Below are 26492 nucleotides of genomic sequence, written 5' to 3'. Positions count from 1 at the left end.
CCAACAGGACCAAAGTTCGGGGAAAAGGGTTATTTGCAAAATGCTCTTTTTCAATTTTATTTTTTAATTTAATTTTATTTACTTTTCTTTCTTTTTTTTTAAAGAAAATTCCTTCTTATCTTTGATCAACAATATCCCTGACAAAAGTGTAAGGAAGAATTTCAGTGACATATTTTGTTATTAAAAAGCTAAGAAAAATTGCAAATTTTTTTTTATTGATGGATATAAATTACTGACATTATTTATTTATAAAATTATACACCTTTTCCTTCTTTTCCAGTTCTAAATTTTAAGTCTTTTTTATTTTATTTCCTAGCTATTATTATTTTTACCTAAATGGAGTAAAATAAATAGTTCACTAACGTTATATAAAAACCAAATAAGGGTAAAATGTTGCTAGTCTTGTTGCTTTTCTTCTTCCTTACCTAAATTATATATTTCTTCAAAGGATGATATAAAATTCACTTATTTTTAAATTATTAAGGTTCAGCCTAAATGTTATAACTTTGATTTAATAAAAGCATATTATCAAGCATACTTTTTTAGAAATTAATCAAACTACTATTTAAAGTTTTAACAAATAATTAATAATATTAAACTTTACGATTTATTAACTCATTAATAAAAACAGGAAAAATTTACTTTTAAATTTACGAAATGCTTACACAGGCTGCAAGAAAAGAAATAGAGTTTATTCTTTATTCTAAATAATTTATTTCAGAGATCTTTATTTCAAATTCATCTTGATAAAATTAACATAAGTTTTTTTTAAAATCTACTGTGCCTTTTCAATAACAGAAAAAGTATGCTTGCACAAATAATTATTCAATCCTTATAGAGAAAAAGCATGCACATTTTATTCCTGAAGACACTGTCAATCAGAGGAGAATTACTTAATGGTGTATAGATCAGTAATGATTTCTAATTTTAACAGATGATCCCTCTCTTTGTAAATTTTAAATTTTAGCTTTCTCAAGGCACACAGTAGGGCGGAAAAGCACTAGTATAACGTTCCAGCACTTCCCTAGAAGCCCAAACACTGTTCCAGGACTTTGAGTATTTTTTTTTTTTTTAGAATTTTGGTCAAGATTGAAGTAAAAACAATATAGACCTACACTTTAAGAATTGTAAATAAATATTTAGGCAAGGAAAAAATGCAAACGTTATAAAAATCTAACGAATTATTACTGGGATGGCAGTACTGAAAACAAGAACAGTTAAGTTTTTTCATAAAACTTGAATGTGTTTTTTAATAAAAACTCCTCAATAATCAAACAGACTTTGATTTTTTCAATTCCACCTCTTAGAGATACATAAGATTTCAATTGCATTTGTTGATCGATTATTCCAGTTAAAATATCAATTTGTTCCCCTTAAGTGTGTATATTTCTTTTAATTTCTTCTTCTTGGATACTACAGCCTATGACAAGCCAAGGCTGTCCCAATAAGTTTTTGCCATCTTGATCTATATTGCGCCATGGCCTTCCAGTTAGTTATTCCCATTATTTTACTCTTTGGGATTTCTGAACTATGGATTTTTTTACAGGGTGGGGAAGTTGGTCCCATGCCCAACCCCCTACCTGGAGGACCAGTCTCCTGATATAATCCCCAGGGGCAGGGTACCCAGCTATTTAATTTATTCTAAACAGTTATTTTAAAAGAACATAGTAAGGGAGGTAATTACAAAATACCGGTTATATTAGGTTGAGTGAATATTTCAGAATTTATATTGCAATTATAGAATTCATATTCCTTTTTAGAATTATGCTCCATATTGGATAGAAAGCAAATTAGCAAATAACTTTAAATTTCTTCTTCGTCCTCCTCCTATCTATTCCCAGTAAACTGCATTCTGGGTAAAAAGAAATTTGCACTGCAGTACTGAGGTACACACTCTATTATTATTATAAGAACACTACATGAAATCATAAATAAAATACAAAATCATTGCAGCACTACAAATATTTCATGTCAAAAGTTAGGAACCACTGCTTTACATTCTGGGTAAAGAAATTTGTGTTATTTTTACAAGCTCATAAGCCAGAGTTCTACCTAAGAATAAAAAAGGGCACTTTGAATTTTGAAAGGGCATTTGCTCAGTAAAAATTTATTAAATTGTGTAATATTATGTAATAACTGAATTTGATCCTCAAAAATTTTTAAATTACCCTCTTATACAATTTTATGTACATATTTCAATAAGTTATTCTCACATAATATCAAAACAAAAGAAAAATTTGTAGCTCTAAAAAACAATTGAAGGCATGCTAAAAGACAATCTCTAAGCATAATTTTTTTTTTCAAAAAAACAAAAAAACAAAAAATTGGAAAAAATTATTAATTGACAAATAATTTGAAAGTTTTTTTCTACATCTTAAAACTGAAAATTTAACATTTAACAGTGAGTTTTTTTTTAAAAAAAAAAATTTATTTAAAGAAAAAAGAGAGATTTAACCAGTTGAAAATAATTCTAACAAAGTAAATATTTGTTTATAGGTTTTGTTAATGGTATTCATTCAACTGAAGCAAATTCAAAATTTTTCGCTGCTTTTGATATTATTTGCCTGTTATATTATTCATAATTAGAAAAATCTTTTAGTAAATGTAGAAATTATGAACCTACAATAGTAGGTAAAAAGTAGTATAGATTAATAAAAACTACAACTTTAATATACACAGTTAATGAGTTAAGCTACAGTTGCTTTCAATGTTAGAAGGTGCTTTATATATTGTTTATAATTAGGAAAATCACTTAGTGAACCTACAATAATATATGCAAAAATAGTACATTAATAGGAGATAGAAAACTATCCTGTCAAAACAGTATTTTAGACATAATTGCTTGATGAATATAATTGTTGAACAATATGCTTTGTAAAAAATAACGAAAAAAAATTATGAATGAAACTTTTAACTGTTATCAATTTCAGTATGTGCACTACATATTAAACAACATAGTTTGGAAAATCACTTAGTAAATATTTAACTTATGAACCTACAATTATACAGAAAAAGTATTATATTATATATTGATAAAGGATAACAAAAACTCCTGTCAATTTATTATTTCAGTTACGCCACATCTTATTTTGTAAAAAGAAATCTTAATAAAAAATTACTTTATTTAAAAAAATTTTTTTCTTTCTTATATTTCTTTTTTGTCTTACAAGCTACTCATAGTCAGGAAATCACTTAGTAAATAATCAACTTATTTAACAAAAATTTTACGCAAAAATAACATTATAATAGACTTTGCAAAAGTATTGTTAAATGCACGATAAATATTAAATGTTTTTGCATAACAACGAAAGTAGTTAATCATAGAAAAAAAATTGAAAGCAAAGCTTATTTCTCATAACATTAATCTATTCTAGAGCTCTATGAAGCAATAAAAATACTTACTTCTCAGACTTTGGATATTCAGGAAATTTAGCTTGTATCATGTCCTGTAAAGTTCTGATACAAAGCGGCTCAGCTGAAATTCCCAATGCTCTACGCTTTCTTCGTCCATTAAAATTGTTCAAATTAAGGTTCGGACTGAACACTGACTGATATTTGTCCAATAAGCACCTGAGTCTCTGAATTTCTTCATCCTTTTCATGTAAAAGTTCTTTTAGTCTATCAATTACTTTTTGTTGCTTGAAAATAACGTCTTGAACGTCTTCTTCTGTATCCATTTGTATAGGCGACATTGGCATTGCTAATGCAATTGCTTAAGTTTCAAATATTACAAATAAAATAAAAATTAGAAAATAAACTTATAACTTAAAGTTATTTTAAGAATGTCACTATATCATGATGAGAAACATCATTCATCACATTGTCTCTAATACTTTCATTGTGTTACATATTTGAGATAACGATGCAAATTAACTGAATGAGCATCCCAAACACACTTGTTGATTTCAACTTTAAAGAAAAAACTTGTAAATAACAAACTGTTGCTGAGGCTAAGAGAAAATAATCACGTGTTTCTTGTACCTAAAGCCGCAAAAGTTTCACACTACCTTCAGCGCTAACTTGTTTACCCTATCTGTTTATAGCAGCCGAAGTCAAACAGTCCAGGTATTTAAACAGCACGCAAAACTCATACAAATCTAAAAATAGAACTTGATTCTGTACCTCCAGATTTCTGTAGCAGAAGATAAGTAGAGATGAGTTGAGTAGTTTCTGAAAATACTAATCTGAGGCTTTTATAATAGCTCGTTACTTAAAAAAAATGCACTTAACTCAATTTTCAAATTTAATCTCAATTAAAAATATTTCAGATCATTGTATGAATTTTTCTTTACAAAAGTCTCTAAAAATTAAAATTTTTAGATTCATTTTGTGAAGAAAAAAAACACACGGTTATTTTATTTTAAATTAACTGTAACCCTACTGTACTTCATCAAAATCAAAACAAAGCAAATTTATTATGATTTCGCGGGAATTCTGTTTGATAGGCGTTTAAATTTAAGTTGGGCATTAAACTTTAGTTGCTTTTTAAATTAGTGCTTATTATAAAATGAGTGCTGTAGCAAAGAAGAGAAAAATGAATTCTGATCTGCCTTTATGCAAATATGGAGCTGATTGTTATCGTAAAAGTTCTGATCATCGCAAAAAATTTCACCATCCTAGAACAAACAAAGAGGTTTTTTTTGTCAAATATACACTTTATTCTTTTATTTTAATCTTATAAGATAACGATTAAAGTTTATTTGTAATGTTACATTCATTTATTTAATAAATATGCTTCCTGCAATTCAAATTATTTTGACCTCTGTAATTCTAAAACATCGAAAATCAACAAATTTTTATGCTTCATTTTTAAATGTCAGTAATTATGCAGTAATATATGATAATATATAATAAATGCTTTCCTTAAGCACTACTCTTTCGCCTATAACTTAAATAACCAATAAACTTATCTTTGTTTATTATATCCAATGTCAAATTATAGTATACTAACTAGAACCAAGAAATGTTTTTAAAATAGTTTTTATGTGTATACAAGGTGCTCATATATTTTTAAATTGCTTCTTAAGAAAGGATACATATAACAGAGTTAGCGAATTATATGTATACAAAAATAAAATCAAATTAGTGCGACAAAATAAATTAAGGTAAATATTAATGGAAATCTTTGAAGTTTTTTTTCTACTTCCTTAAATCAATCTCCATTGTTTTAATTATGTACCAGAGAATTTATTTATTTTTTTGCAAAAAGATCTTCATTTTCAATGTTAAAAAAATGTGTGTGCCACCAGTAGTTTTATTTAAAGAGGATTGACATTTTTTTATTTGTGTTTGCTGAAAAAGAAATTTAAATCTAAACATGTAATTATAGAATTGAATTTATTTGTTATGTTATCTATTAATTTTTTTATTATGGTATTATATTCTCTAAATAAGTTTAATAATATAGTGGTGATGTTTTTCAAACTAATTTAAGAGAATTACTTCACCAAAAGTGGTAAATTTAACAATCTTTTTAAATTTTATTATAGAATTGATTTTATGTATCATATTATTTTTTTTAAGTAAATTTTTTAGTAGAGTGAAAGTGTTCTTCAAAATAATTTTTTAAGTGGACTTATAAGCCAAATTGGTAAAATCTTAGAATTTCTTTAAATTTAGTTTCATTTTCATAAGCACCAATTTAAAAATAAGTGAAAAGAATAATTCTGAATATTTTTATTATTATACATAGAGATACATTTTTTATACAGACTTTTAGATACATTTTTTAGAGAAAGACCAGAAATAGTCTAAAAACGCAGTTATTTTAAGAATATTTCTGGGTTTAAGGTTTTTCATGACAAAAATATTTAAAAGTAAATTACTATGAAGTAAAATTATCTTTTTCTATGAAGTAATATAATCTTAAGACTAAAAAAAAAATAATTAAAACATATCACTTAAATTTTTTAATGAGACATAAAAAGTTCAAAATAAATAAATTTGTGAATGATATTAATTTTCTGCCTTAATTATTTTTTGTAAAATCAAATTTTCTTCTGAAAATTTAACTTGTGCTTCCATTTTAGCTGCAGACTTCAACATCAGAGGATACAACACAAAAAGAATTGGAGAAAAATATGAAGATTTCTAGCAAAGCTAAAAAGGGGGAAAGCAATGATGTTCTTGATGGAAAAATTGAAGCTGAACAAGCTTTGCCTGAAGTAGATAAATCAGAGTTCAAATTTGTTGAAACTGTTGAAGAAGTTCTTAATAATATGCCAAAGGATTTTTCTGACTTTTGGAAATTTTGCTGTACTTTGAACAAAGCAAAACCGGAAGGTTAATATGTATATATATGTTGTAATATTTTAAATTCTATATTCATTCACTCTTAAAATCTGTTAAAATTTTTTTCTTTAATGTCTGTATAATTTTTTGGGTTTAGCTGTACTCTATTAGAGTTTAAAGCTTATAAAATGTTCATATATATAAATATTAAAAAAGAAAAGAAATTCATTTGTATTATTTAAAAATTAGAAAAAGTTATGTTATTGAAAAATAATTGTCAACTTATTTTTTTCACTTAAAATATATCTTAGGAAAGTGAAATTCCAGTACCAAATATTTGATTGATCAATTTAATAGGTATTATTAAGGAATACGCTTTCTATTCTCAAATTAAAATCTTTATTGTTATGCTAAGCCTAATATTCTTTTTTTTAATTTTTAAATAGAGTAAACTTATTCTCTTGACCACCGTTCATTCTAGACGAGGTTTGAGTGGCCGACCACCTCTTTTACCCTTTGAATGAAAAGATTTTATTTGTGGCAATTTTTTGTGTATCCGAATGGTTTTACAATCATTTCTTTGGCAGAAATTAATCAGCCCCTTTCTTATGGTTTTTTAATTTCAAATATTAATAACAGGGTTGGAGTTTTTGCCGGCAAAAAGGGGTTTTTGCCAGGACAGTCGCAAAAACCTGGTAAAAACCGGCGAAAACTGGTAAAAACCGGCAAAAACCAAATTATCTAAATTGCTGATTAAATATTATTACAAAATACTTGAAACAAATTTAAATCAATCATAAGGAATAATAATTTTGATACATTACATGAAAAAATTATTTTTAACATATTGATAATTAATATAATGGTAATAATTTTTAAAAGATTGAAAGTTTGTGATCTCTTTTCATTTTATAATCCTAAAATAAATGTTTTTTTACAAGTAAATAAAGATTATTATTTGTATAATATTATTATTTATTATAAAAAATTATTATTTGTACAATAATTAACTACACATATTGATAGATATTTTATGTTTTAAATTATAGTTATATTAATTTAAAATAAGTTCATTTCACTGGAAAAAAAAGAATAATCACAAATTTTCCAATCAATAATGTTTTAAACTACTAAAATGATATATTATTACATTATCATTTAATTATGGAATGATAATTTTGTTAATTTTTTTGTAATTATTTATATTTATAGTATATATTTCAATTTTAGGAATAATTTTGTATAAAAAATGTGTTTTTGTCCTCTCATCTTGGAAAATATAGGTTTTTGCCAATTTGCTTGGCAAAAACCTGTTTTTGCCAGGACGGTTTTTACCGGTATTTACCATGGTTTTTTTCCACCTGCGGCAAAATCTTGCCAACCCTGATTAATAATGTAACATAATTACGATGAGCAAATTTTGAATTTTATTTATCCTTTTTTGACAGTTTTTATTTGTGAGCATTTCATCATAATTTTTTGTTGTTGGATGATAGTTTTCAAGTCTTTATTTATTTGCCTTTTTCGTGTGAGTTTTCGAATTTCAGTTACCTTTTTTTTACTCGCTCGATAATCAGGGATCTCAATATAAATCCTTATTGTTTCCAATTGCTTTTATTACAGTTTATTATTTTTCTTTCAACCATTTTGACAAAGTTTTTAAAATTCAAATAATATGCCCTAGCATCTAATTTTTTTATTATTGACACACAACCTTTTAATTTGAAAATTCGGCTAAAATTAAAAACCTAATTATAGAATTCATGAGGAATACTTTTGAAGTTAAATTTATTCTCTTGGAATAAGTATTTTTCTTTTTATTAATAAAATTTTGAATATTGTATATTTTTCGTTTCTTAGAAGCTTAATTTTTATAAACTATAATGCTCTTTTAAATTCCCAGCGACTTACCCTTTTTAAGATTTGGAAAAACTGAGCTCTTGCAATACTTTTCATTATTATAATACTATTCATATCTAAGTGCTTAGATGTAATGGTATGGAGATAATTAGATATAATCATTATAATTGCTAAATATGAAGAATAACAATGAAAATTTTAAATTTAAAGTGTGTTGCCATAATTACAAAAATATAATTAAATTGTCAAACCAGAGTTCGCCCTAGGAATAAAAGAGGGCTGGGTACTTCCTCACAGAAAAAGGACCTTTGAGTTTTGAAAGGGATCTTGCTTACTTACCACCTTTAAAATTTATCAAAGTGTGTAATACTATGTAATATCAGAATTTGATTCTCAATTTTCAAATTACCCTCTTATACTATTTTATGTATATATTTCGCAATGTAATTCGCGTTCATTATCAAAACGACAGAAAAATTTGAAGCTTTTGAGAATTAATTAAAGGTAAGCTAAAACACAATCTCTGTGTATAAATTTTCTTCAGAAAAAAGTAAACTAATAAAACGATTATGTGATTAACAGCTTTGAAACTTTTTTTTAAAGCTGAAAATTATGAGTAAATAAACATTTAAAGGTTTTTAAGTAAAAAGGATTAATTTAAGAAATTATAAAGATTAAAATCACTAAAAAAATTTAAAATGAAAAATGTAGAATAAAAAATTTGAATGTGGTTAAGAAAACAAAATTTTCCTGAAGAAAATAAAAAGGCAGTGTTTTTAAGAGATTATGTCTTAATTTTACAAAAACGACAATGAGGATGCATTTATAGGAACCAAAAAAAAGACAGGGCTGGCCGCCCTTCTAAAAACGCTTAGGGAGAACACTGGTGAACATTAAGAAGCAGAGCACAATATCATAAATTAATTTATGAACCATGGTTATTACATTTTTCAAAATGTCTAGGTATCATAGGAATATATGGATTAAAGTAATTTTCACAAACTAATTATCACTTTCCCTTATTGTTATTAAGTTATTAAAATTAGTAAATGTGATTAATATCATTGTGATTATTTTTTTACTTCATTTATCCATTTTAAAAAAAATTTCCCTGTATTATACTCAATAGCTACTTGTATAACTTCACTTCCTTAAGCAATTGACCTTATAAAAAGACTAAGTTATCATAGAATTTATTAAAGTTTTGCAGCAGCTCGAAATTTTAAAAGTAATAGTTTTAAAATTATTATCTTTTAAATGATTAAAATATGGATTGTATTCATAACTATCAACTGAAATATTAACTGTTATTCATTTTTATTGTTACTTAGAGGCTTTTGCTGACCTGGGCCTTCATTTAGTTGGGGTGTATGACATTTTATCAAGGAAATTACCTAAGAACAAAATTGTACTGTTGCATTGTCATTGGCGATATTATTATGATCCTCCTGAGTTTCAGACAGTTTTAACAGTAGATGGAAATGATTTATATCATATAGGATATTTCAGGTATTAATTTGAAAATTTTTGTTGCTAGAATTTTGATTCTTTGAAATTTAGTGAAATATTAGACTAAAAGTCTTTTAATCAACTAGTTAATCATTTTTAATGAACTTAGTTTAAAGTATTACCTGTTTACTTTCTAGTAATTAAACAAGTTTTTTTACTAAGAAATTTAAAATATTTGTAACAAAATAGTATGTCCACAGCTAGGATTTTCTTCCAATAAATATTATTAAATAATTAATTTTATGTTAATCTCTGATATTACTACACTTACCAGGATTCCAAATAGAGTGCACATAGCATCAAAATATAATGCCTGTGTATTTTCATGTCAAGAACCAGGTCGGCGAAAAAGGAAACATTGATTCAACTTTTCTGGCATTTTGCAGATTTCAATTTCAATTGAAATTCATCTTTGTTCTTTGAAATTAATATATTTTACTAAAAGTTAGGTTTTCCTTTTATATTAAGGTATTCAAAAATAAAAATATGAAATTCAAAGAATTCTGTGACCCAAGATGACAATTGAATCAATTACATAAAATAGCTCTTTCGATTGTTAAAAAGCTTTGCATCTTCATCACCTTGCTTATATAAAGAAATTTTTGTGAAAAAAGTTTTTATATTTATTTTTTTATGGTTGTAATATTGAAAAAATCTTCTTTTACTTGATTTATGCGTTTTCTTTAATTTTTATGTTTATCATAATATTTTAGAATGTACTAATTTTATTCAAATTTTTTTTCATTCAATACGAAAAAATTAAATATATTTAAAAAAATATTCAGAAATTATTTGCTTATCTATTTGAGGCATCCGGGAGCTTTGTTGTATCAAAATTTTCATCATCCCATTATTTATTTTATTTACTAATAAAAAAACATAGATAACCAAATTTAAAATCATGAAAATTTGATATGTTGAATTTGGGGACTGCCCATTATTGATTGTACAAAAGTGTTTCTGGCATTTTAACTTTTAGAACTTGATTCTTTTTTTTTTTTTTTTTTTTTTTTTTTTTTTTTTTTTTTTTTTTNTTTTTTCTTTTTTTTTTTTTCTTTTTTTTTTTGAATTTTTGGCGAGTCGTTTAACGGAAAAATAATAGATTAGCAATTCCAAAATCCTACTATAATGGAGAAATGAAGAATTATTAATTTTTCTATAATTTTGGACGTACAAAATCTTCTGAGGTGAAGATTCCTTTAATAAAAGACATATGAACCCAACTAAAACTATTTCGAAATTTTCTGTTAATATTATTTTCAAATGGTTAACTAAGGAATTTTCCACTAATTTGTTTAAAACTGTTCAAGTATTGAAATTAGCTATGTTATGATTTGGAAATTATTGAGAATGTTTAATGATTTTGTGTAAACCCAAGTAAACAAAGTATATTAAAAATAAATAAAAAACTTCAAGTTTTGTTATTTTGAAATTGTTAATTTAATATTTAGCAAAGATTTGAAATAGCCAACAGAAGAATCATTATTTAATTTTTAATTGAAATATAGTTTTATTTAGGTTTTCTTTTTTATCTAAATTTACAAGATACCTCTATTAATTTGTTGTTATTGTTGATATAATATAAAATTTTAATGCCTCCCTCTTAGCTAAATTATAATATTGTTTTTAATTTTTTCTAGGGATGATCCTAAAGAATTGCCATCTGTTTTAGCATCCAACAGTGCAAAATTGGGACCTAAACTTACAGTTATGGGTGATAACATTTTTGCTGCAGTAAAGTAAGTGAATATTCTATAAATTATAATTTTTTTTTTTTTTTAGAATTAGAAATATAGTTTGTGTGTGCAAGTTTTAATCATTTTAATTTTTCTCTATTTGGAGTGCTTTTTTGTTAGTTTGTTGATTTATTTGTTGTTATAGCAATTATTTCAAATGAAATTTGTTATTTTGATTTTTTTTTCAAATTGCACATTGAGATTGATGAAACAGGAGTTGTAAATTGCTGTGTTCTGGGAAGAAAGAAAAAAAAAGAATGTCACGGATCTTAAAAACTGTGTGTGTGTGCTCTATTTTTACCCCCCCCTCCAAGTTTGCATTTGAAATAAATAATACTATTAATACTTAATTGATGCTATTCTTATGAGATCAGTAAATGGGATGTGGCAAAGCACCATGTCCATGAGGAAGAAGCAAGCATTTAAAAATATTCAGCTGATGTCAGTGAAACCGTGAAGTAGTGATTTCATATCAGAGCAGCAAAATGTCTGCCAGAAGTGGCTTCTTCAAAAGCAATTTTATTACAAAAAAATAATTTTTTGCATTTTGTTTTAGATTTAGTCCTTTTACATTATTGTAATAGTTGTCTCTTACAAGAAGGCGAAAAACCTATAAAGCTTCGTACTTCAACTTCTGTGTGTCATTATTTTTCGTTAGAATTGTCATTGGCCAATAGCTCTTTCACCCTTTAGTATAAACGTCCTTAAACACATTTCTAGTAACCCCTACTTTAAATAATGAACTGTTACAATGATTTGACCTTAAATCATCTTCTTACAGTGGGCAGACTATATGTATTGTATAAACATTCTCTGTAAAATTTGTTTCACAAGGAATGTAATTCTCTATGGATGCAATAATTAATTTTAGCGATAAATAATAATTTTAAAAATAATTCGCAAAAAAGTAAATGGTTTAATTTATTCTTATATTACTAGATTCTTAATATTTTCTGTACTTAGTTGAAATTCTTGGTAGAATAATTGTGTAAGCTAAAAATTTTATATTAAATAATTCAAAAAATGATTCCGGAGCTGGACAAACTGTTATAAAATGTAATAATCATGTACTATTGTCATCATAAATTATGATTTCATGTAATATTTTTAGACTATCTGAATGCTTTGAATGAGGACCAGTTTTTTCCCCACTAATATATCTCTCGGTTAATAATTTTTGTGAATAAATAATCTTTCTTTTTTATTTTTTAAGGTAGGATTGAACCCAAATTATCGAATTCTATATTAACATACATTAAGTTTATTTTTATGTGATTAAGTTTACTGAGCAATGCAAATAAGGAAAAATGTAATAATTTTGTTTATGAACTGTTAGTACAGTGGAGTCTCTCTATAACGAAATTGATTTATTCCAGTTAAAAAAATTTCTGCAAAGAAAATTTCAATATATAATGATGATGAGGGATTTTTTATTTAAATAAATGTTCAGTGTATTTGGTAAGTTCAAAAGTCTATAATTATGACATTAAATTAAAAATTAAATTACAATTATGGACATAATAAATTTATTAAAATTATTAATTTTTATTGTATAAATATAAATTATGACAATTTATAGCTGGCATAGTTAATCTTGAAGAGTGCCATTTTATGAAGAAAAAAATTTGTAATCTTTTAACATTTCAAATATACTAAAAATTAAAGGGATTCAAAAATTTTATTTATAAGCTAATTATGGCATTTTAGAGAAAATATTTTCTTTTTTTCTTCTTTATGCGTAAATAGTGAAAATTTGTTTTATTTCTTTCTTTAAATTTTGCAAATGCCGGCCAGGTAGCCGAGCTGTTAGCTTGCCTGACTGCGAAGCCAATGGCTGCGGGTTCGAATCCCGCTCTGGGCATGGATGTTTCTCTCTGTTGTGTGTGATGTGTGAATGTGGCCCGCCCTATGAACGGGTTTGTGGCAGTGTGGCATGAGTAATGTTGCTCGCCTCCGTGACTTAGGTTCTCAGGTGCCCACTGGGTAACGCTAAATGAGCAACACTTCCGGCATCTTCCGAGGTGAAAAAGGAGAGTTCAAGTGCCTGCCGTTATTTAAAAAAAATAAATAAAAAATATTTTACAAATATAGATTTTACTGTAATAAACTTTTTTTAAGATTTAGTCAGTTAAGGTTATGTATAAAGTGAAAATTAATGACCTTGAACATTTGATTCTACTCGTCCCGCAGTGGACTGATCGTAAAGAGACGGTATCAGTAGAACACTGAAGTCAAGCATCACTGGCTGTGGTCAGTAAGCGGGTGGGTGGCCTCTATGATCAGTCTGTATAGGGACTGGGGACCGATGGTGCGCGATATCAGTCGTCGTTAAACTGTCCAACTGTAAAGTGCTCAACTTCGTGTTACCAAAGCAGGGGAGCCACCCCCTCTGCGGAGGATCAAAATTGTGATGGCATGTCTTCGGATCATCCTCGCGGATGTTTCTCAGACCGTCGCCAGCTCTAGTTTGACAAATAAAGTACCTACCTACCTATCTTGATTCTACTTAATTATTAAATTGTGAGTAATTAATTAATTTGACTTTTTCAATTTGTTGTTTTTTAATTCAATCTTCAACAAGTCCCCTATATTAAGATTAGTTAAAGATTCTTATTAAATAATTTAGGTGCAGATTTATTAATCTTGAACAATATTTTGATTTCTTTTAAACATTTATTCACTAACATGAGCTGGTCCGAATCTAGAACAATATCTGACAGCGCAGTTGTGTAAGTTTGAAAAATTCCTTGTTAATAGAAATTTCCAATATTATTAATTCAAAGAGTTTTTAAGGATTTTAGCAAAGTTCCTGAAAGCAAAATTAATATTTTTTCAATTTGTGCCACACCATTACCATGGGGTAGTCATTGTATGTGAAAAACGCAATTACTTTTGTGCTGTTAAATCTTATATTGAATGTATGAAAAAATAAGCAAAAAAGGTGTGAAAATAATTCATTTTCACTCCCTTTCTGATTAATTTTACTAAACAGCTCATTAGATAACAATTTATTATATTTTAAGCACAGAGGGATTCAGGCTTGTATTGAACCGAAACATGTATGAATGAAATTATAAATATTATTCAGGGACTAATTAGTTATAATTAGTCTCTGAAATTTGTCCTCTCTCCTTCATCAGATTGAAATTTTTTACCTATCACCAGAAAACATGTTTCTTACTCATCGGCTCAATAAGTTCAATTCCCAACTTGTTGTATTTGAGTCTCTTACAATCTAACTGTGATGAATTTTTGAGAGTTTTTACCCCATGTAATCCTGATATGGGTTAGTTCTTTTAAAAAAGTTTTTCACAAAAGCGATCCAAGAGTTACTCACTCTTTTAGGTTGGGCACTAAATTATAAGGATACTTAGTTTATCTATAAAAAGGGCAAGTACACTATGTAGATTTTCTGTGCAATATTAGTAATATTGCATGAAATTGCTATGAAAACAATGTCCATTTATGCACTATGCCAAATATGTCATAAGTTGTAGAGAGGATATGGAAAATAAGTTGTAACACCTCCACTTGGATGCTTCATTCTCTACTCCAAATTTTTATTTATTTATTTTTTTTGTTGTTGCTGTTAAAAAGTTAGATTAATTTCGATTATCAAATTAAAAAAATTTTTTCTCGATACAGATGTTTGTTCTGTCCTAATTAAAAGCCTTGATAATTCAAATATTATTCTTAACTTTATCTTATTTAATCTTGGTTTTGTCAGATAAAATAATAAAGTGGTTGAGAATTCACATCTTAAATACAGGGATGAGATTTTTCCGCTTTTTAGCGGATTTCCGCTTTTTTCACTTTTATCTCTTAAATTTCAGCTTTTTTATCAAAAATTCAGATTTTCTAAAAATTTCATTTTTTTTTATAAGTATTCCGCTTTTTCAGAAAATTCACCGATTTTCAAAGAGAAACAGAAAATTCAAACTACATAGCTACCAATCCTTTCTCATTTTTACTTATTTTACCTATTTTCTCCCCCTTTACACTCAGCAGATAAGATTTTCTGAATTTTTTACCCGCTCTCCAGATAGATCCGATTTTCGTAGTTCAAATGACGCTGTTTCAAACAAGCCTTTTAGAGGTCCCAAGCCTGGAATCTGCTAATATCTCGATTCTTATTCACACGATTGTAATATCAAATATAGCTTTTCATATTTGCGTGTTGCGATTCTTATTCACGCGATTTGAATATTGTACATTGCGATTCTTATTTACGAGATTTAAAAATCCAATATTGTAATTCGTATTTACGTCTTTTTAAAAACCTATGTAGCGATTCGTATTCACGCAAGTTTAAAATTCAATGTGTTGATTTGCTCATGTGGCTTATAATATCAAACATTGATATTCGTATTTATACATGATTTTAAAATAAGGCATTGGGATTCGCATTCACGCATTCTAAAAGTTAGCATCATAATTCTTATTTATGCAATCTAAAAATCGCGCGTTCATGATTCGCATTTACGCGATCTAAAAATTATGAATCGTGATTTGTATTTACGCGTTTTAAAAATTCTATATCCCAAAAAATAAAATAGCTATATAGATTATAAAATATAGATAATAGATATAGATAATAGATATAGAGATTATAAAAATTCTATATTTTCTCATTTTCAAAATCGTATATCTAGTTTCATATTCATGTGATTTCAAAATCCATAATTACTATTCATATTCACGCAATTTTAAGATCAACTATCACGATTTTTGTAAGAAGTAAATTTTTTTTTAAATTAGTTACTATAAAGGTGACTGTTTTACTAACTACAATTATTAGTATATGTAAGTGTTACAACATTAGTTTTGTTGTCCAATTCAGTATAAAACAACACATAAAAAACAATGCCTCTCTTTCCTAGATTGAAATGTTTAAGTTTTTGCCTAGTTTGACCCCCTGCTCGCTTAACAATTTCAAGATGATAAAAAGCTCACCTTAGAAGAGGGGCAAACTTCAGATTTCCATATTTATTTCAGATTTTCCCATATTATATCTGTATTGCAATTTTTCTGATAACAGGTCCTTAAAAGGATATTAATAAATTTCAATTTTTCAAGTGTCTAAAATTGTCACTCTATACAGTACAAAATATTAAAAGTTACTAATGACTGAAGAACATAATTTGCTTTTATATAATTGTGAAAAATGCAATTTTAAAAATGTTTGAAAATAATGCTGTTATCCTTAAATTAATGTTCTTTCTTTTTCTTAGTTTCGAAATAACAGAAGCTATCAAAAAGTCAAAAGATAAAAAAATGGCAGCAAAATTTAAAGGAATGCAAGACAAGTTGAAAAAATTTGCAGCTGAAGAAAAATACTCTCTAGATATACAATCACAGAAAATCAAAGCCAGGAACAAAAAAATTGTTTCAAAGACTTTTCATGGACTTGGAATTGTGGTACCTGTTGTTAATGATATTGGCTATAGACCATTGCCAGATTCTGATGGTAATAAATTATCTTTTCTTTTAATATGTTTTATTTCTTTCATTGAAAATATCTCTTTCTAGAATAAATCTTTAGCTCATGAGTAACTAGAAGAGGATCTTATATTTTTACAAATCACGTGCACCAAATAATCTTAGCATTCAAAATTTTATAGTTTTAATATAATCATTAAGATAAATATCGATTTCATAACTGTAAGCTATCTTAGTAATTCCTTATTGTTTTATTTTATTTCCTTTTTTTATTGTCACATATTCTGTTTGTTAAAATATTTTATTTTTTTANTTTGCTTTTATATAATTGTGAAAAATGCAATTTTAAAAATGTTTGAAAATAATGCTGTTATCCTTAAATTAATGTTCTTTCTTTTTCTTAGTTTCGAAATAACAGAAGCTATTAAAAAGTCAAAAGATAAAAAAATGGCAGCAAAATTTAAAGGAATGCAAGACAAGCTGAAAAAATTTGCAGCTGAAGAAAAATACTCTCTAGATATACAATCACAGAAAATCAAAGCCAGGAACAAAAAAATTGTTTCAAAGACTTTTCATGGACTTGGAATTGTGGTACCTGTTGTTAATGATATTGGCTATAGACCATTGCCAGATTCTGATGGTAATAAATTATTTTTTCTTTTAATATGTTTTATTTCTTTCATTGAGAATATCTCTTTCTAGAATAGAGCTTTAGCTCATGAGTAACTAGAAGAGGATCTTATATTTTTACAAATCACGTGCTCCAAATAATCTTAGCTTTCAAAATTTTATAGTCTTAACATAGTCATTAAGATAAATATCGATTTCATAACTGTAAGCCATCTTAGTAATTCCTCATTGTTTTATTTTATTTCCTTTTTTTTATTGTCACATATTCTGTTTGTTAAAATATTTTATTTTTTTACCTTCTTTGTGTAATATTTTATTTATGTCTCAGTTTAGTCACCTCCTTCTTCTGACATTTCATCCGGATTCTTTTGGACATTAGGCCTGAGTGCATTTTTGTATAACAAATTGAATTCTTGCAATATTTTTTAGAGGAAAATGTTATATTTTTACTGATGTAATTTTGTAACTGTATTAATATCTGTTTAAATATTTCTTACTTAAAAAAAGTTATAAATTTTTACTTTATTGATTCGAATTATATTTATATATATATATATTATTTAAAACATTTATTTCAATTATGCTATCAATTCAATGTATCGCTACTTTGTATCACTCTGTTTATTTATTTTCAATCAACTATCTATTTATACACTATTTTTTGTAATACTCTATCTTTTATATTGATAATTAAGCATATTAAGTAATTTATCGATCAGCACTAAAAATATATTCATTTTTTTTTTAAAATAATTTCGAGTGCCACCCCCCTAAAATGAGTTAAGTGAAGTAAAATTTGTCCATCTTTGAAAAAAATATTTTAATAGCATTATGATAATCTTTATGAAATTGTGGAAAAAACTGCTGTTCAAATAAAAAATAACTGTTCAATTTCCAAAGGCAAAATGTAATTTTTTTGAATTTTTCATACTCAACATTCAATACATTTTAATTATTTTAAACCTATTTATTTATTCTGATAGTGTATCATGTCAACTTGCTTTAAAGTTTAAGCTACTTTTCATAATTTGAGTTTTGTTGGCTTGCATGTAGTCTTGATCTCGGCAAGGTTAGTTGTATGTTTAGATGGCATTAATTGGTTAAGTGTTAATTTTTTTTTCTCTGTATTCTCAATATATTTTTTTCTTTTCTGAAACAGTGATTTGAATGATTTACTGTGTTTTAATATTAATGTGATTTAAGTATTTCAAAATCATTTTTATTGCATTTTATTTTTGCAAAACTAAAGGGCTTCGCACCCTGCTCATTGTTGCTTTCCAACCCCAAATAAATTATGTGCAATTTTTTTTTCCTTGTGTCGTAATAAGTTATTTTATCGGGAATTTTTTACAGTTTCACCATAAAATAGTTTTTTCTACTAAAGTTCAAACAATTTCTTTACTGAAAAGAAAAACTAAAAAAAGTACTAAAAAAATTTTTCTTCCTACATCGAAATTTTTTTCTTATTCTATTAAGATATATTAGTGAACATAACTAATTTCGGACAGTAACCATTTTTTAAAATAAAGTTTATTTTTATAAAAAAATTGGAGTGTTTACAACCCTTATTTAATATTTTCATTTATTGAATTAAATAATAAGCAAATATGTAAAATAAGTTATTTTCGATATATTAAATTTGTGCATGCATCATATTGTGGATATAGCATTGGCGATAAATTATTTAACGAATTTCTTAAATGTTTCTTTTAAGATAGCATATTAATGGAATTTACATCAAAAAATTGTACAAATTTCAAAATGTTAATATGTTTAGTTTCAAAACGTTAATATGTTTTAAACGCTAGTAATTCAAATAAGTTTATCTTAAAATATAGCACGATAAGGTAAATTCGTAGAATTACGTTTTACTTGTTTAGTTTTAAACTTATTTAAAAAAAATCACAAGCCTAATAAATACTGAATAGAATAGTAAAAATAATTATTACTGGAAAATATTTTAAATTAGGGGTACATATATATTTTATAGGAAAACAATACCTTAATGACTTTTCTTAATTTTAGTTGATGACAACCAAAAAATATAGAAGTTAGTGAAGGAAAACTAAAATTTTACAATGTGATTTTATAGCAAATTACCTTTTCAAATAGCAAATTTCCTTTTAAATAGTGCACATTCTGCCATTTGCATCTCATTGATAAGAATTGAATTAAAAAGTTTTTTTTACACTCTGCATTTAATAAAAGCAATTTCAGAAACTAAAAATTAAAATACATTCCTTTTATGAAATAATTTATATTATTTATGCTCTGATAATTCTGCCTCTCAAAAATCGTATGCTTTTTAAATTGCAAATCAATCTCTTTATCTTATTATGTAAGGAAATGATTTGGAAAAAGAAAATTTTTGTTTCTGTTTTTGTTTGTTTAAGACAAAAGAAGCAGTTTCTCCATCACATTATGTTAGGAAACATTAATAATTACATTGTTCAATACGAACGTAAAAACAAACTTCTGTTTTAGACAAAGTAAATATTGCACCAAATGAAAAAAAATTCCTTATTGTGAACTTTGTAGTTAAATTTTATGTTGTGGCTAGTGTAAATGCTTTTCCTGTTGTTCTTGACGTCGGCCATTAAGGCAGAGGGGGTGCAATTGTTCTTGTTTTCCAGTGGCGCCACCTATGGCCAAGAATTCGACTTCTGACACACCCATATGTTACACCCGTTTATAGGGTGGACCCATTCATACATACATTCATTCATCCCCAGATCGTAATTTTTCACCTGAACCAGAGAGCAATCAATCTGCAAATCAGTTCCCCCAAAGGTATTGATTTGTTATGGGGACATTGAGAACTTTGTGAACCAACAGATTAAACGTGCGCCAGTCATTGCTTACTGCAAGGGGAGTCTTCAGCCGACTGAATTCAACCTCCTGTTCTCACAAACGTGAGTTCAGCGGTCTGCCAACCAGGCTATCCTTGCCCTTCACAATGCTTTTCCTGAACAGGACGGACAAATGAGGATAGTGCATTTGCTCTTGAAACTGCTGTGGAGTTTGCCATTGGTTCCCATCAATCTACAATAGGTGACATCACTACTTGAACACAGAGAAAGATGAAGAAAAATTGCTTTTTTAACCGGCTGATAATGAAATTCTTCTGTGAGGCATTTCATTTAGTTGCCAAGCACCTTGTTGGTTTTTTATAAGAATATGACAGTATATTTTATTGTTATCAATTGTGTATTTGTGTGAATTTTGGCTTGTGTGTTTGTAGGGTGGTATTAGGAATTTATCTATTTGAGTACTTATTAACTTTAAGAGACCGTAAAATATTTTGTCTGTAGGTACCATTTGAATTCTTTGCTTTTGTGATTAGTTTTTTTGAAATCATTCTTAATATATTTTGCTGTTTTATGAGTTAATTTGAAAAGATTTTTATTATCCTATAATTTCCTCTTAGGGAAATTCATTTTAGATCTTTAAAGTAGTAGTTAGGAGAGAAGAAATTGCTTATACCATATGTTTACTTTCAGTATATCACACTATTAAAATAGCTAGTAAATTTATTACTTGTTTTTTCTTTCATTTAATTGTCGAAAGATTTAGTTTATCCCTCCTTAACACCAGGGAACAATTTTGAACCAGTATCTNTCTTTGCTTTTGTGATTAGTTTTTTAAAAATCATTCTTAATATATTTTGCTGTTTTATGAGTTAATTTGAAAAGATTTTTATTATCCTATAATTTCCTCTTAGTGAAATTCATTTTAGATCTTTAAAGTAGTAGTTAGGAGAGAAGAAATTGTTTATACCATATGTTTACTTTCACAGGGTGGCCACCCTTCTGGAAAACCTTGAAAACCTGGAATTATCAGGGAATTTTTTTATACTGGAAAAAACCTGGAAAAGTCAAGGAAATTTGGATAAAAACCTGGAAAAATTGGGGAATTTTAAAGAAAAGCTGGACATTTTTTTCTTAAATATTTTTTTAATTTCACTAATTTAAATTAGTTAATCATTTTCTTAATTTAAATTATTTCATCCATTATACTCACATTTTTTAGACGGAAATGTGTCTCCAAACAGTTAAAATGTTATCAACTTAGCTATACTTTGCTTGCATCAAAATTTGCTCTATTATAACCCTGTTAAACTAGAATGCCACATAAAATTCTCCCATAGTGGAACAAATGTAGAAATCTTTGATCTCTATGGAGACTATGCGACTGCGCAATTTAGGAAACGCAAAGATTGTAGTGGACGTGGAAGAAGGGGTTAGGATATTTGCTTCTATTTTTAAATTCTGTCCGTGGGAAAACTTGAGCCATTTATGGCTCAAGTTTGTTTCGATGCTTTAGTGGTAATTTTTTTCTATTTTGACAAAATGTGTCAAAATGTTTTTGCATTTTTAACTTTATTAAAATATCCAAAAATTTGTTGGGTATAATTAATAATAGATTTTACATTGCACTCTTTCTCTGAAAGCTTTTGTACTCCCATTCAAAGAAATCTGTAAATTATTTTTTTTCTCCAAACCAACAAATCAGTTTTTTTACAATTGCTAACATCAATGTTTGCCTACAAATTGTTGCATTAATGCTAATTTATTCTATTTCATTTTTACCTTTTATGACATATTTTAATTTAAAAAAGAAAGATTTTTTTAGAACTAACTATATATTAAAATTTAATTTTACTGCTTGTTGATAAATATTTGATTTTTAATTCAAAATTCGAATTGTATAGTTATCAGTAAAAAGCTGACAAAGACTAAGGAATGTATAGGAATCATAAAAAATGATGTATAAACATAAAATATAATTTTTTTATTCATATGTGTTTAGTTGGAAGAAGGAAAATGGAACTTATGTGTTTTAGTTCTGTTGTCACTTGTTAAACCTTGTAAAGATTCTTGTTGTTAAAACAAAAACAATTAAATATACTAAACTTAATAACTGTGTACAGTTCTGTGCTGTACAAGATTCTTGTTGTTAAAACAAAAACAATTAACTATACTAAGCTAAAAAACTGTGTTTGGATTGGAATTCTTTAAATGTTTTAATTTCAAATAAGGAAAAAAATCAAAAAAGTATAAAATTTAAGGAATTTTATCTATTTTTTTTTTCTTTAGAGTATAGAACAAAAAATTAGACAATTTTAGATTTGTGACATTTATTATTGTATTTTGAATCTCTGGAAATAAAAATGCTAATTCAGAGCAACATTATTTAAAAGTTTGTCTTGAGATATTGATTTAAAGAAAATGTTATCAATGAATTTTATTAAAATACTGGTAAGATAAAATACAGTATTATGTAGTATACAGTACAGCTTTATATTGAAATGTAATTACAGTGACTCACAAGCAAAAGTGTTTGTACACTTATGACTTTCAATGAAATAAGACTATCCATTAATTAAAATGAATATTTCAGAATGGATATTTAATAATAAAAAATGTATTCTAATCGTAACAAAACTGTATGGAATATTTTAAAAACAAAGGAAAAGTTTATTTTGAAGAAATCAATCATCAAAAAGTGACAAAAACTTTATCCCACAAAAGCCATTGCACACTTTCAAAAAAAAAAAAAAATCTGTTTTAGTAAATATTCTAATTTTTCATTAAATCAACATTTAGTAGTTTCCTTTCGCATCTACTATAGCTTTTATAAGTTTGTAAATATAAACTAGTTTTTTTTTGTCAGGAGAAATTTGTTCGGAATATTTTTTAAAAAATTTTACAGAAATTTTTGCATCACTCTATTGCAAATTTTTTAATTTTTCCACAAATTTTATAATTTTAATCTCTGATATGAAGTCCTCCTTTTATGCATTTTATCATATATTGCACAGTGCATACCTCTTATGATGGCAAATAACCAAATTTGGTCTATTGTTTTATTAGGACCACGAGCCGTTTTTAAATGATAAAATATTACGAAGTTAGTAAGCAAAAATTAAAATATAATTTTGCTATGATAAGTTTGATACTAAATTTCAAAAAAATAAATAAGAAATTAAATGAATAATAATTAAATAAAAAAATTAAAGCAATTGAAGATAATTTTAATTCTGAAATCCGAAAACATTTAACTGACCGATGGTTTTCGTCGGGTAAAATGTTTGTTGCTATTTGATTATTGATATCTTAAAAATTAACTTTTGCTTTGTTTTTAAAATATTCCATGCAGTTTTGCTAATAATAGATTACACTTTTTATTATCAAATACCCATTGTTAAGTATTCATTTTAATAAATGAATTTTTATTTCCTATTTCAATAAAAGTTATAAATGAGGGAACACTTTTGGGAGCCACAGTAATTATAAAAATTTATTGATATATAATCACCTGAAACGGTTTTCCTTTACTTAATGAAAATATATTAAACAATACTTAAACAAGGTTTTATTGGTCATTCTGTTTTTGCCATTTTGTAGGTACACTTTGAGCAAATACTACTTAAAGTAAAACATTAAAAAAAATTTATTCAATAAAAGCAATATATCCTACAAGCTGAGCATATTATTTTCTTCTGTGTCTTAATTTTTTAAAAATTAATGTTGTACCAAAGCATTAAAAAACAAAATCTTGTCAAAAGAAAATTTTTTTTTTCAAGATATGTTAAACAAATGACTTTTTGAATAAAATATTTTATAATAACGACATTTTTCTTGTACATGTCCTACACTTTATAAGCAAAAAAACACGGACCTGAAAATTTTAAAATTTTTACCTGGAAATATCAGGGAAATTTGAAATCTGATTTGAGTGGCCACACTGTTTCAGTATATCACACTATTAAAATAGCTAGTAAATTTATTAATTGTTTTTTCTTTCATTTAATTGTCGAAAGATTTAGTTTATCCCTCCTTAACACCAGGGAACAATTTTGAACCAGTATCTGAAAATACAGTATATTATCTGGAAATATTTTGTTGTTTCAATTATTTTAAGCTTGTAAAAAATCTAAATCACATTGTCCTTTCACTGTTGAAAAGTTTGTATATGGATTATGAATGTTGGTGAGAAGTTTTTTAAAGTCTTGTGTGCTCCCACTCACATGTGCAGATTTGATGGAACGTTCCAAACCATCATATGTTGATTAGTTTTGTTTTTTTTAAACTGTGTTTACTTAATATTTTTATACCAACTCAATGTATTATTTTTGAAATACTTTTATTTATGGTCTTATCCATTTAAATATGTTTTTTTCTTTTCTTAACAGCAACAATTAAAAATATTCTTCGAAGGATTGCTTCAGCCGAAGATGAGAGCAAGAGACTGGATGAGGAAGAAAAATTGGATGAATTAATATCGAACGTGCAGTTTGCCAATGATGAATGTGATTATGGGATGGGACTTGAACTTGGCATTGATTTATTTTGTTTTGGTGATCCATATTTTCACTCTCATATTTCTCATTTATTACCTTTAGCATATAATCTCTTGAAGAGAGAAAAATATGCAGAAATTATAAAAGCGCACTTACAAAAAAGGAAAAAGTCAGGTCTATTTAATGAACTTGACACATGATATCACATAGTTTAATATTTAAAGAAATCAGGACCTGCAAAAAAATAAAGATATCTTTTATATGAATTTCAAATCATGTATCTGGCATATATTGCAGATAAATTGTTTTAATTGCTTTTAGCTTTTATTTATATCTACATTTTATACATCCCCCATAATATATTTATATCAGACCTATAGTTTTGTTATTTTCTCACGCTTTACCGAATAACTAGATTGCCTGATGAAGTAAATAGATCAATTTACTTCTGTATTATCCTATTTTAAGCTGTATAAATTTTTACCCTATGTATACCCTATTTTAAGCTGTATAAATCATTGTGTTCCTTGTCTTTGTTATAACCTAAATTTTATCTATAATTTTTAAATTTACTCAAATGAATTTAATTGTATTTATATTATTTTACAATTCAGTGCCTCATTGTAAATGTTGTCATTTGTGTCTATAATTCATTGTATCATATATGTCTAAAGCAAATAGTGCTAAAAAAATGTGATAGTTGTTGCAGAACAATCATAACAGTTAATGTTTAGTGCAGAATTATGTATACCCACTTTCCTGAAGAACAATTTTGTCTAAGTTGCACTATATGCTGTTAAAAAAGTTGCACTATATGCTGTTAAAAAAGTTTGTTTCATTATATTGGCTTTTAAACGCTGTTTAATATTGACTATTTAAGATTCCTTTAGTCTGCAAAATGAAATTATTTGTAATTTAAAAATATAGTAATAATTTAAATAATGTTGCTCGTAGCACATTTGTAATACTGAAAAGTCTTATAGCAGTAAATTAGATATAATTCTATGCTTGAGGTCAAAGAAATATAAACCTTTATATCAGACTGTTTTGTGTTTAACGTTATGTTGAAAAAGTTTTTTTTTAGTACAGTTGTTATGCAATGCTATGAAATGTTGAGGGTATGTTAAATGAAGGAAATATTTAAATCTTGAGAAAATATTAAATATTCTAATTTTATTGAATCAGAGTAAGTTGGTTAAGCATTTTGTGAAAATGTTATCAAATAAAATTTATTTTTAAAAAACTAAAACTAAAAATTTCATTGTTCTTTCTTTCCATTAAATAAGTTATTGTGTGATAAACACTACCAAATCCAAAAAAACATAAAGTGTCTTTTAGAAAGTTCAACAAAAATTAGAGATGTACCAATGCCTAAAATTGTATAGGGTCTGGGTACCCAGTGAAATTTTAATCTTTTTTCACGGCCAGTTCGAGAATACAGTGAAATTTTTATCTGTTATTCAGCCAGTTTACGGTATTGACAAAAAGTTTTTATTATTACCGACCAGTTCCAGGTATCCAGGAACTATAATACCCAGCAATGCATTATAGTATTTCAGTTAAACAAAATAAAAATTGTATAATTTGCTATTGAACAAATATTTTGTGACATGCAGTTCTTAGAAAATTTTTTGAGCAGCTATATTAATAAAAAAAATTTTTATTTTCAAATTTTTTTTAAATATCCTAAAGTGTTCATTTTACTGAGGCTTTCCTGATTTAAAATACTACACAAGACCAAAATATGTCCCACATTAACTATTTCAGCTTTGTTATTAAAAAAC

At 26.4% G+C, this 26492-nt stretch overlaps 2 protein-coding genes across 3 annotated transcripts in view; one reads left to right on the top strand and one right to left on the bottom strand.

The window, feature by feature from the left end:
- Positions 1-4140, bottom strand: part of LOC107446305 (cGMP-dependent protein kinase 1) — an 89268-nt gene extending 85128 nt beyond the window's left edge. The window contains exon 1 of one of the 2 annotated variants that reach the window (XM_016060916.4): positions 3403-4140. In XM_016060916.4, the coding sequence (XP_015916402.1) occupies positions 3403-3698 (296 nt within the window). In that variant the 5' untranslated portion in view covers positions 3699-4140. The remainder of the gene's footprint in view (positions 1-3402) is intronic. The other variant, XM_043041198.2, reaches the window with a different exon arrangement.
- A 234-nt stretch (positions 4141-4374) lies between these two features.
- Positions 4375-25964, top strand: LOC107446309 (Histone PARylation factor 1). Its single transcript, XM_043041184.2, has 6 exons — positions 4375-4633; positions 6030-6282; positions 9423-9600; positions 11241-11339; positions 16568-16803; positions 24601-25964. The coding sequence occupies exons 1-6, from the start codon at positions 4508-4510 to the stop codon at positions 24906-24908; spliced, it is 1200 nt and encodes a 399-aa protein (XP_042897118.1). The 5' UTR covers positions 4375-4507; the 3' UTR covers positions 24909-25964.
- Positions 25965-26492: the final 528 nt, after the last annotated feature.

Source organism: Parasteatoda tepidariorum, chromosome 2, assembly GCF_043381705.1.
Source record: "Parasteatoda tepidariorum isolate YZ-2023 chromosome 2, CAS_Ptep_4.0, whole genome shotgun sequence".
Classification (NCBI taxonomy): Eukaryota; Metazoa; Arthropoda; class Arachnida; order Araneae; family Theridiidae; genus Parasteatoda; species Parasteatoda tepidariorum.
This window is presented reverse-complemented; position numbering and strand designations above follow the sequence as displayed.

Bases quoted from the DNA above. Each gene is read 5' to 3' on its own strand.
- LOC107446309 (XM_043041184.2), top strand. From the start codon at position 4,508: ATGAGTGCTGTAGCAAAGAAGAGAAAAATGAATTCTGATCTGCCTTTA. The intron at 11,340-16,567 runs GTAAGTGAATAT...TCTTTTTCTTAG, and splicing joins AACATTTTTGCTGCAGTAAA to TTTCGAAATAACAGAAGCTA. The intron at 16,804-24,600 runs GTAATAAATTAT...TTTTCTTAACAG, and splicing joins ACCATTGCCAGATTCTGATG to CAACAATTAAAAATATTCTT.